The sequence below is a fragment of the Cebus imitator genome, unplaced genomic scaffold (assembly GCF_001604975.1).
Source record: "Cebus imitator isolate Cc_AM_T3 unplaced genomic scaffold, Cebus_imitator-1.0 Scaffold159, whole genome shotgun sequence".
Taxonomy (NCBI): domain Eukaryota; kingdom Metazoa; phylum Chordata; class Mammalia; order Primates; family Cebidae; genus Cebus; species Cebus imitator.
In genome coordinates, this window is record NW_016107474.1 from 3,303,436 (window position 1) to 3,313,952 (window position 10,517).

General features: G+C 55.9%; 1 protein-coding gene across 7 annotated transcripts in view; it reads left to right on the forward strand.

Moving 5' to 3' along the window:
• Positions 1 to 10,517, forward strand: part of GSE1 (Gse1 coiled-coil protein) — a 314,063-nt gene that overhangs the window by 297,218 nt on the left and 6,328 nt on the right. For 6 of the 7 annotated variants that reach the window (XM_017543647.2, XM_037743919.1, XM_017543652.2 and 3 more), the window contains 6 exons: positions 3,001 to 3,623; positions 4,787 to 4,899; positions 5,171 to 5,441; positions 6,822 to 6,935; positions 7,780 to 8,151; positions 9,211 to 9,492. In XM_017543647.2, coding sequence (XP_017399136.1) covers positions 3,001 to 3,623; positions 4,787 to 4,899; positions 5,171 to 5,441; positions 6,822 to 6,935; positions 7,780 to 8,151; positions 9,211 to 9,492 — 1,775 coding nt within the window. The remainder of the gene's footprint in view (positions 1 to 3,000; positions 3,624 to 4,786; positions 4,900 to 5,170; positions 5,442 to 6,821; positions 6,936 to 7,779; positions 8,152 to 9,210; positions 9,493 to 10,517) is intronic. The other variant, XM_017543651.2, reaches the window with a different exon arrangement.

Sequence of the window (10,517 nt, forward strand, 5' to 3'; positions counted from 1 at the left end):
CTGCTCTTTCATGTTCACGTTACAATGCCTGTCTTGCCTGTGGGGAAGCTGAGACTGAGAAGGAAAATGGTTGCTCAGAGGTATCCCCACCAGTAAGTAAGGAGAGCAATCAGGTCCATGTTGAGAGCCAGGGCCCTGCCCATGCAGCCTGGACCCGCTCCCAGGAGGCCATTCACAGCAGCTGAGAGCGCAAGGTGGAAGCTTTAATTACTCATAATACCTGTTCTCTCCATCCTCCTCTGCTTTTGAGCCTCAGCTTTTTTTTTTTTAAAGAGAAGGGGACGGCTTTTGATTTTAAGGAAAAAATGAGTTTTATAGCTTTCGTATTAATAATAATTCCCATTTTCTAGCCCTTTATTCCCAGGAGACTTTGTGGCGGTGCCTGGGACCCCAGCTGCAGACACAAGTCTTACGAGCTGGGCCCGAGTGCCACCGAGCCTGCCTGCTCCTGCCCTGGTGCCGTGCTGCTCCCAGCTCCCGCCTCACAGCCCCCTGGGGCTCACTCTCAGCAAGAGTGGGTGGGGATGACCTGCCAGGCTTCTCTAGCTCTGGGACCTAAGGACACTGCTTCTGTTCCCTGAGCCTCGGTTTCCTCAACTGAGGAGAGTGGGGTGTTTTCTGAGCCTCTTTCCAGCTTGCAGGGCCGTGGTGCTGTCGTGGAATAAGAAACCCTCCGGCTCTGGGACGGGAGTGTGCTGCTATGTAAAATCTGCCCTCCCTTCCATTTGCCCCTTTGTCGAGTAGGGCAGCGAGGAAATGCATGCTGCTGATCAGGGATGACTGTCACCGGGCCCACCGCAGTCTCCCTGTGGCTCATGATGTCCAGCATGGCTGAAGGGAGGCCCCTTCTGCCAACTGTCCCTCTGCATCTCAGCCTCTCGCAGCCCCCACCCCCGAGGCCTCTCAGGCTCAGCCTTGCCTGCTACCCAGCAGACTCAAGGCAGCCAGCTCCCCGCTGGCATGGCCTGATAACATGGGGGTGCCCTGACTCCTGCAGGCATCTTCTTCCTTGGAGCTCCCTAGGGCCCCAGTACAGGTGTTGCGACTTCGCCCACCCATGGGCTGCTTCCAGCCAGGGCAGCTGCCCCATTTGGACCTGGGCACGGTGGGAAGCAGGGCCCAGGCCTCCCCTGGCTATGGAGGTTCTCCTGTGGCCGGCTGCACACACGTCCTTACAGCAAGCTGAGCGGGGTCCTCACAGGGCCCTCATGCTCCAGGCTGGAAAAGTGTCCCATGCTTGGTGTGGCACGTGCAATATTTATTCTCCTGCAGTTTTGATTCCTTTGCTGTTCACTTAAGGACAGGCCTTCTTCCCGTGCTTCCCTGTTGTATTCTCCTAAGAGGGGCGGCAATGCTGGATCTGTCCCCAGCCTTGAGTCTGGAATTACTAGGGAGGGCCTTGGTGGCTGTGTTTAAACAGCACCGGGGCAGCCTGGCCAGGTGCCTGCCATGGCCTCTGTTTCTTCCTTCCCCTCAAGCCTTGCACAGGGTCACTGGGGAGTACTGGTCCAAACATCCTGTGAGTTTATCTTCCTTTACAAAAAAGAAAGCCAGGCACAGTGACACGTGCTTGTAGACTCAGCTGCTCTGGATGCTGAGGTGGGAGGATTGTTTGGGGCAGTAGTGTGCTGTTACCTATTTGATATCCAAGGCAAGTCCAGCACCAATGCAGTGACCTCCCAGGAGCAGAGGGCCACCAGGTTGCCTGGTGAAGGAGGGGTGAACTGCCCAGGTTGGAGATGCAGCATGTCAAAACTCCCATGCTGATCCGTAGTGGGATTGCACCTGTAAATAGTGACTTCGCTCCAGCCTGGGCAATACAGCGAGACCCATCTCTATAAAAAAAAAATAAAAAGATAAACTTTGGAAAAACAATACTAAAAATAGTCCTTTGAATAGATTAAATCTTGGTTTAAATGCACATAGAGAAACAAGTCATTTAGTGCAACTAAGGGGCAGCTTCTTGTTTAATGGAAGGGCTCCGATATTAGAAATCCCCTTCTCCCTCCCTGCCTCAGCAGGCCTTAGTCTAGGTCTTTGAAGACACTTTGTTTCGGGCCTCTGCCACTGGCCACTTGGGGTCGCTGCAGTTCTAACGGGGGCCACTGCGGAGCAGTCTGGACACAGGCCCCATCCTGGCACTTCACTGTTGGTTTTGGCTCTGGGTTGGGCTGGGCAGGCACTGGAAGGTTGTGGCTTATGGCTGCCTGCAAGGGCAGTGGGGAGGGAAGAGCACTGGCCTGGTGCACGTGGCCAGCCTGCCTTACAGGGCACAGCAGGAGGAAGGGACCGGTAGCAGGGCCGCAGCCTCGCACAGAGTGGGTTTCCCATGGAAAATGAGGATGACGCTTGCCCTTGGGGGGATTTGCACAAGCAGGGTGGGAAACTCAGCACAGTTGGGTCTGTCCTGGGCCCAAGCGGGTCCGCCTTCCCGAGCAGTATAGGCTTAGCAGTATAGCCTCCCTGACCTGTTGGAGCGGCCTGCACATACCTGCCACGGGTGTTAAAAGAGGAAATGGAGGGCCTTGCCTGGTGGCTCACTCTTGTAATCCCAGCACTTTGGGAGGCCGAGGCAGGTGGATCACTTGAGGTCAGGAGTTCGAGACCAGCCTGGCCAACATAGTGAAACGTCGTCTCTACTAAAAATGGAAAAAATGAGCAGGGTATGGTGGCACACACCTGTAATCCCAGCTACTTGGGAGGCTGAGGCGGGAGAATCAGTTGAACCCAGGAGGCAGAGGTTGCAGTGAGTTGACATCACGCCACTGCACTTCAGCCTGGGTGATAAGAGCAAAACTCCATCTCAAATAAAAGAAAATGGAGGACGGAAAACATGGTCCTTGGGGTAGGATGTGTGCCCTCTCCCTGCAGCCCTGCCGGCAGCGGCTGTCTATGGGGCTGTGCCATCTGGGTCGTCTTAGGAGCGCAGGCTGCTGGGGAAGCCCATGGAGGGCTGAGGGGTCTTTTCTCCCTGACTGATGGGTTGGTCTCACTCCCTAGGCCAGGACCGAACCGTCATGAGCCAGGTGGCCGTGACCCTCCGCAGCACTTTGGGGGGCCACCACCTCTGATTTCACCCAAGCCCCAGCTCCACACTGCACCTACAGCCCTCTGGAACCCCGTGTCCCTGATGGACAACACCTTGGAGACACGGCGCCCTGAGAGCCACCCTCTGCACAGCCACCCGGCTGCATTTGAGCCTAGCCGCCAGGCAGCCATACCACTGGTGAAGGTGGAGCGGGTCTTCTGCCCAGAGAAAGCGGAAGAGGGGCCACGGAAGCGTGAGCCTGCCCCCCTGGACAAGTACCAACCACCTCCGCCACCACCACCACGAGAGGGAGGGACCCTGGAACACCAGACCTTCCCACCCGGGCCTGGGCCCTTCCTTGCTGAGCTCGAGAAGTCCACCCAGACCATCTTGGGCCAGCAGCGGGCCTCCCTCCCACAGACAGCCACCTTCGGGGAGCTCAGCGGACCCCTGAAGCCTGGCTCGCCCTACCGGCCCCCAGCACCACGGGGCCCTGACCCTGCCTACATCTACGATGAGTTCCTGCAGCAGCGCCGGAGGCTGGTCAGCAAGCTGGACCTGGAGGAGCGCAGGCGGCGGGAGGCCCAGGAGAAAGGTCTGCCGCCCCGAGGGCCCCAACCTGCTCAGGGGGAGCGGCACAGTGGGGAGGGGGAGCCTGCGTGCCAGCCACCAGCCCCTTGTGCTTTCTGCCTGGGGTAGTCCCAGGCTCCACGTGGCAAGTGCGCTGGCTTCTGTGTAGCAGCTTCACACCCCTGTAGGGGAGATAGACCCTAGGCCCCATGCCTGTCCTGCCTCTGTGCAAATTGTCCCAAAAAGCCAAATCAAAGCCTGCCTGTAAAGACAGTTCTGCAGACATGCACGATGAATAAGTGATGAGCAGAGACTAATAAGATGGTTTTAAATATTAATAGTGCAGCATAACAGGAGTGCCGGCCTGGGCCCAGCAGGGACTCCACATCCAGGGCTGTCTGCAGCAGGTGGGCCAGGGCGGGGAGGAGGTGGCAGCTGGCACTGTCCCGGGTCAGGGCAGGAGGTCAGGCACCTCATTCCCATTTCTCCTTGGGGCGGAGAGTCGTCAGCCGGCACTCCCCGAGAGAGCCAGGAAGAGCATCTGGCAGTCTTGGTTGTGAGGAGAGCAGGGCTCCAGCCCCGTCTCTTTCCTATGCTGGACACTCGGTCCCGTCCCATGCCGAGCTCACCTGCCCCTTCACTAGAAGCTGGGGCACAGGCCATCTTCCTGGTGCGCGGAGGCTGGATGGAGGGCCCGGCTAGGCTTCTCTCCCCTACTCACTTAGGAAAGGAGGAGGGGGCTACCCCAGTGCCCCTGGGCAGGGGCTCTGCCGTTGTCTGTGCATTTGAGAGCAGGGGCCTGTGCTCCTTGGACCCAGACGGCCACAGCAGGGGGGAGTGCATGTGCACAGGAAGCGCTATGTTGCCGTGGACATGGCCCCAGGCCTGTGTGATGGATGGTCCCTGCCAGGGGGAGGAGGGAGGTCTTGCCAGCCCAGCGGACCGCCTAGCCACTTGGAGGCCTCTGAGGGCCCTGGATCCCAGGAAAGCCTAGTGTCTGCGGTCGCGCAGAGCCCTAGGACTGGGTTAGTGGTGGCTTCCACCTGGGTGGAAAGGAAGTGGCCTTCGGGGTGCTCAGGTTCCAGCAGGCCTGGCCTGATGGGTGGGTTGCAGTTATGTGGCTGGAGGGCATGTCCACTGGACAGATGAAGGCTCTTTGTCCAGCTGAATACAACCATTTTTCTTCAGGGTACTACTACGACCTCGATGACTCTTACGATGAGAGCGATGAGGAGGAGGTCAGAGCCCACCTCCGCTGCGTGGCCGAGCAGCCGCCCCTCAAACTGGACACGTCCTCCGAGGTACTGGGCTCTCCTCCCCACAGACGTACGCTGGGCTGGGCCGGGCCCCCACATCAGTGCCTACCTCCCAGCTTTCACACCCGCAGCCCTTCCCACTGGTTCTAGGTTCCTCTAGAAGTCCTGGCGGGGTTGGTCCCACCAAGCTCCTCTGTAGCCAGGCACAGCCAGCCATGGCACACAGACTTCGAGGACCCCAAGAGGGGGGCCCGGGACAATGAAAGAAGACCACTGCCAGTGGCTTCCAACTCCTTTGTTTTCTTTCCCAATCTAGAAGCTAGAGTTTTTGCAACTTTTTGGCTTGACCACCCAACAGCAGAAGGAGGAATTGGTGGCCCAGAAGCGGAGGAAGCGGCGGCGGATGTTGAGAGAGAGAAGCCCGTCACCCCCCACGGTTCAGAGCAAGCGGCAGACGCCTTCACCAAGACTGGCGCTGTCCACCCGCTACAGCCCTGATGAGATGAACAACAGTCCCAACTTCGAAGAGAAGAAGAAGTTCCTGACCATCTTCAACCTGACCCACATTAGCGCCGAGAAGAGGAAAGGTGGGGCCTCACCGGGGTAGGAAGGTGGGGGCTCAATGGGGTGGGCGTGCATTTCTGTAGCAGCAGACACCAGGCAGGATCTGGGATCACTCGGCTGGAGGCTGCCCCTTCACTCTTCCCAGCTCCCGGGGACAGCCTGTGCTCGTGGAAGCTCTCCGCAGCAGCCCTTACCTGGCAGGCTTTGCTCGGAGACCCCCCACTGTCTTGAGCTGAGGACTACCTTTGTCACTCATCCATCTCCTGGCGCCCGAGAAGGTGCTCTTTGAGCCGAGTGTGCCAGTGACTGCACAAGGCATGAGGGAAGGTGCCCGGCGTTCGGGTTCATCTTGCTGCAGGCTTTTTCTCTTGCTGGACTACTCAGGTGGTCAGCTGGGCGTTGTGTCTTGGTGGCTAGAGGCCTGGGGAAGCTGCCAGGCAGCGCAGCACACACTGAGCAGATGGCTTGCCTTGAAAGATGCTTCCAGTTAGTCTGGCCACACAGGGACACGTTGGGACAGATCCTCTGGGCTGGAGTCCACACAGCAGAAGAGACAACGCAGCTACAACCCCCACTTAGTGTTTTGACTTCCCTGGCCTGTGACGCAGGCTGGTTCTGTGCCTGCATGGTGACGTTCCTGGCCCTGCCCCTTGGTGAGCCTCCAAGTCTTCAGGGATCCCTGGCCTCCGCTGTGAGAGAAAGTGAAAGGAAAGCAGAGTTACCTTGAGGTCTTTTCGCTGCTTCAAGGTGTCTGTCAGGGTGCAGCCATTTCCTTTCTGCTTTGTACCAGTCAGGAGGTGTTCTTTCTCTTCTCGGGCTGATGCCGTGTTGCTTGCCGGCCCAAAGTCCTAGATGCAAAGCATCTTTTGACGTGGCTGCATTTTTACAGGAAAAAAATTCAGGGCAATGCAGCCCTTAAGTGTCAGAGTCAACAAGGGCCGTGTGACACCAGGAATCTGCTCTGTATAACAGCATGGGGTCATCTTTCTTTCTCAGGAAGTGCCGGGAGGGGGCCAGGAGACGGCACCCTGCCTCCGAGGCTAGGCCTGGGCCTTTGGGGCATTTCCTGGTGTTGGGGCCACCTTTTCTCACTTGAAATAAAATACATCCTCACACACCACCACTGAGGTCCGTGGGCACAGTGTTTAACAGAGATGTAATCACTGCATAGACAGCTGTCTTTCGAGCACGTCTAAGACTTTGTGTAGTGGATGCGTGTTAGTCTGGGCTCGCTGTAATGTGGTGCCTTCTTTTAAACTGGGCCTGCCTCGTCGCACCTGCTTTTGGTTTTTCTGGCTTTAGCACTTTACCTGCCCATCAGGGCTCTGCTAGAATCCCACCATCTTTCCCTCCAAAAAAAATGATGCAACTGGCTCGTTAATCTTAGGCTGCTTTTCCCATAGACAAAGAGAGACTTGTTGAAATGCTCCGTGCCATGAAGCAGAAGGCACTGTCACCAGCAGTGGCCGGCTCCTTGACAAACTCTCCGAGGGACAGTCCTGCCGTCTCCCTGAGTGGTAAGGGAAGGATAGCCCCACCTGCTACCACCCAGGATCATCCTGAGGGCTGCCCCGGCTTGGAGGCAACCACTCGAGGTCCTCGTTGTCAAAGTGGCCTCCTGCCGACTGTCTTCTGCCATTCTTCTTGCACAAGTGTACCATCCTTGCACAGTTGTGACGGTCCTGCGGACACAACATCAGTTTGAAGGCGGGCTCAGAGTTGAGGGGAGGGTCTGGCTTCTGTGGAGCTCAGTGTGAGGTCCAGTGTGGTGGTAGTAACCTGTCCTTCAGTCATAGCACAGCAGGTCACACGGAGCCCACTCCAGTGGCCCCATCCCAGGAGGGTGGGCGTGCTCTAGGCTCTGCCTGTGCCCTGGTCCTGCCACTGGCCTGCCTGCCCTGGCTCTCCTCCTGCATCTTCGTCTTACTCACTCTGCCCTCTGGGCCCCACCGGCACCTCCTGCCCTGCTTTCCTCCTCTTACATCTCTAGTCGAGCGACCTCTGTCCTGTCCAATGTCGCAGGGAATCTTTATAGTTCATCCCAGTTCTCGGCTCCACACGCAGTCTCTCGTCTGATTGGAGTGAATCCCTCTCTCTCGCAGTCCCGTGGCTGGGGGACTTACTTCTTCCTACGGATCTGTTTTTCTTGGGATATCTTTCAAGGATGGACTTGCCACCAAACACCACCGTCTTCAGAGCGGAGCCACGTGCGCAGCGGTTATTTACATGTTCCCTGGGTGTTGGTTCTTTGCACTAAGTCTTTATTAAGAATAAGCTCTAGAGATGGGGATCTGCGTGCTTGACCCTCAGCCTGTTAACTTGCATCTCTTAATGTTTTCCTTCACTTTCTGTCTCTAAAAGAACCAGCCACGCAGCAAGCCTCTCTGGACATGGACAAGCCGGTTGGTGTTGCTGCTTCCTTGTCTGACGTCCCAAAGGCCGCGGAGCCTGGGAAGCTGGAACAGGTCCGGCCCCAGGAGCTGTCAAGAGTCCAGGAGCTAGCTCCTGCCAGTGCGGAGAAGGCCAGGCTGAGTGAGGGCCCTGGAGGCAAGAAGAGCCTGAGCATGCTTCACTACATCCGGGGCACTGCACCCAAGGACATTCCTGTGCCGCTGTCTCACAGCACCAATGGGAAGAGCAAGCCATGGGAGCCCTTTGTGGCGGAAGAGTTTGCCCATCAGTTCCACGAGTCAGTGCTGCAGTCCACCCAGAAGGCCCTGCAGAAGCATAAAGGTAATGAGGCTGGCCCCAGTCCCTGAGCGGCCACAGCTGCTTAGCCGTGGGCACCAATTTTTATAAACTCCAATCCCCAGAAGAAAATAATGTTGTTAGTATGCCAAAACCATGTTTGTTTGTTTTACTCCACACTCTAAAAGCTGAACATGTAGGTGAAAAGCATTTTTAGGTGCCAGCACTGATGCTGTGCTGTGAGCAGGGGTACATCGATCCGTAAGAGGTAACAGCAAGGAGAGCAGCAGGCACTGGTTTTTGCTGAGATTAAGAAAGGTTCCCCAAAGGCAGGAAGAGTGCGTGATTGGATTTTTACCAGCATTCATTTGAAAGAATCGTGTTTTTCAAGACAAAATGTTCAACTAGATTCAGATGGCCGCTACTCCTCAGGGTAGAGAGTCCCTTCCTTCCTGGTGGTATGTAAAGATGTCACCTCCGGCCCTCTGGATCCATGGGTTCCACGTGTTTGGATTCAACCAGCTTCAGATTAGACATATTTGTGGGTGGGGTGGAATTCCACAACATTCCAAAAGCAAAACTTGAAATTACCAAGCACCAGGTACTACATTGAATCCATGCAGATCAGGTGAAGTAGGGGCAATATATTAGGTATGACAAGTAATCTAGGTACAAGTATAGGCGGTATACTGGGTGTTACATTGTATCCATGTAGGCTCTATGCAGGTACTATGCTGTTTTCCGTTAGGGACTTGAACCTCCTTAGCTTTTGGTATTCACAGGAGGTCCTGCACTGCAGCCTGGGTGACAGAGTGAGACTCTGTCTCAAGAAGAAGAAAAATGGAGGCTCAGAGATGAATTTCATCAAAATGGTCCACGTACCAGGATCGACTGGTACTCAGCGCTGCTCTGTGTCAGACGTTGTCATGCTGGGTCTGTGGCCCAGAGACTGTTGGCTAGATTCCCTCCTCTTTGCTCAGTGTCACGTTGGTCCCTAGAGACCTGCAGTCATGCTGACTCTGCAGCAAAGGCAGGGCAGAGCTTGAGACAGCACCCTGTGTCCCTACCCTCAACACACTGATGTAAGCCCTGTCCCTTCTGCAGGGAGCGTGGCTGTGCTATCCGCAGAGCAGAACCATAAGGTCGACGCGTCTGTCCACTACAACATTCCCGAGCTACAGTCCTCCAGCTGTGTCCCTCCACCCCAACACAATGGGCAGCAGGAGCCCCCCACTTCAAGGAAGGGCCCCCCAACGCAGGAGGTGGACCGGGACTCGGAGGAGGAGGAGGAAGAGGATGAAGATGGAGAAGAGGATGAAGAAACCCCCAGGCGCAAGTGGCAAGGGATTGAGGCCGTTTTTGAAGCTTACCAGGAACACATAGAAGGTATGGCATTGGGAGGGAAGAGGGGAGGGAGTAAAGGACCTTTGGAAAGGAAGCTGAGTGACAAGTTCATGCAGACTTTTGCCAGCCTGGGGACTGTTCCTGCATCCTGAGGCACAGTAGATATAAATACTGGAAGGTTCCTCCGGCTTCTGGTAGTGGTGATGCCCCATGGTGGAACCTGAGGCCAGTCTTACTGGGGCATCAAGCACCAAGATGCCAACTTTCGTGGCACCTGTCATTCTTCATGTGGGCCCTGCTCTCGGAGCAGTTGGCCGATTTGCTGAGCTCCAGCAGCTAGGCCTGGTTACTGCTTGAGCATGCCTCCTGCCTAGCTGTAAGGATTACTCTGGGGCCAATGGGTACCAGTAACGTTTCAGCTACCTTTACTTTAGCCAGGTGCTATGCGAGGGGGAGACAGGCTCCTGCCGAAGGCTTAGTCGAAGGCTCACCACCTGTCTAAATACCCAGGATGTTTTGATCCCCCCTCGGAATGTACATGCCAACCCTCCCCCATCCGCCGCCCCCCCCCCCCCCCCCCCCCCCCGGAAGCCACAGCACCAGGCAGACTCTGCCAGGGAGTAGAACCATGAAACTGGCTGCCGCAGTGTTTGATCCTTCTGTATACAGCAGCCCACCTCCTGCCTCTAATGCCTCAGTTACCCGAGGATATGGCCAAGGCCCATTTGGCTTGGCACACAGGTGCCCAGCCTTCATTTTGCACTCGCCATCCTTACTGTATGGGCACTGCTGGGCAAGGGTGCAGCCACCTGCAAGTGATTTATTAGCATATCCTAGATGATTTTTTCTCATCATGTATTATAGTGTTATAAACGTAAGGACTTGATTACGAATGTCAACCTTCTCAAATACGTTGAAAAGTAGTTTTTTTGTTTTGTCTCTTGCCAGAACTCACTTTCGAAAAGTGTTCTCCAAACTAAAAAAAACAAATGCCTGTGTAGCCACAACCAGGGCATCAAATCCTGTATTTGGCTTCCTTTCTTCCTCCCATGGAATCTTTCCAGTTT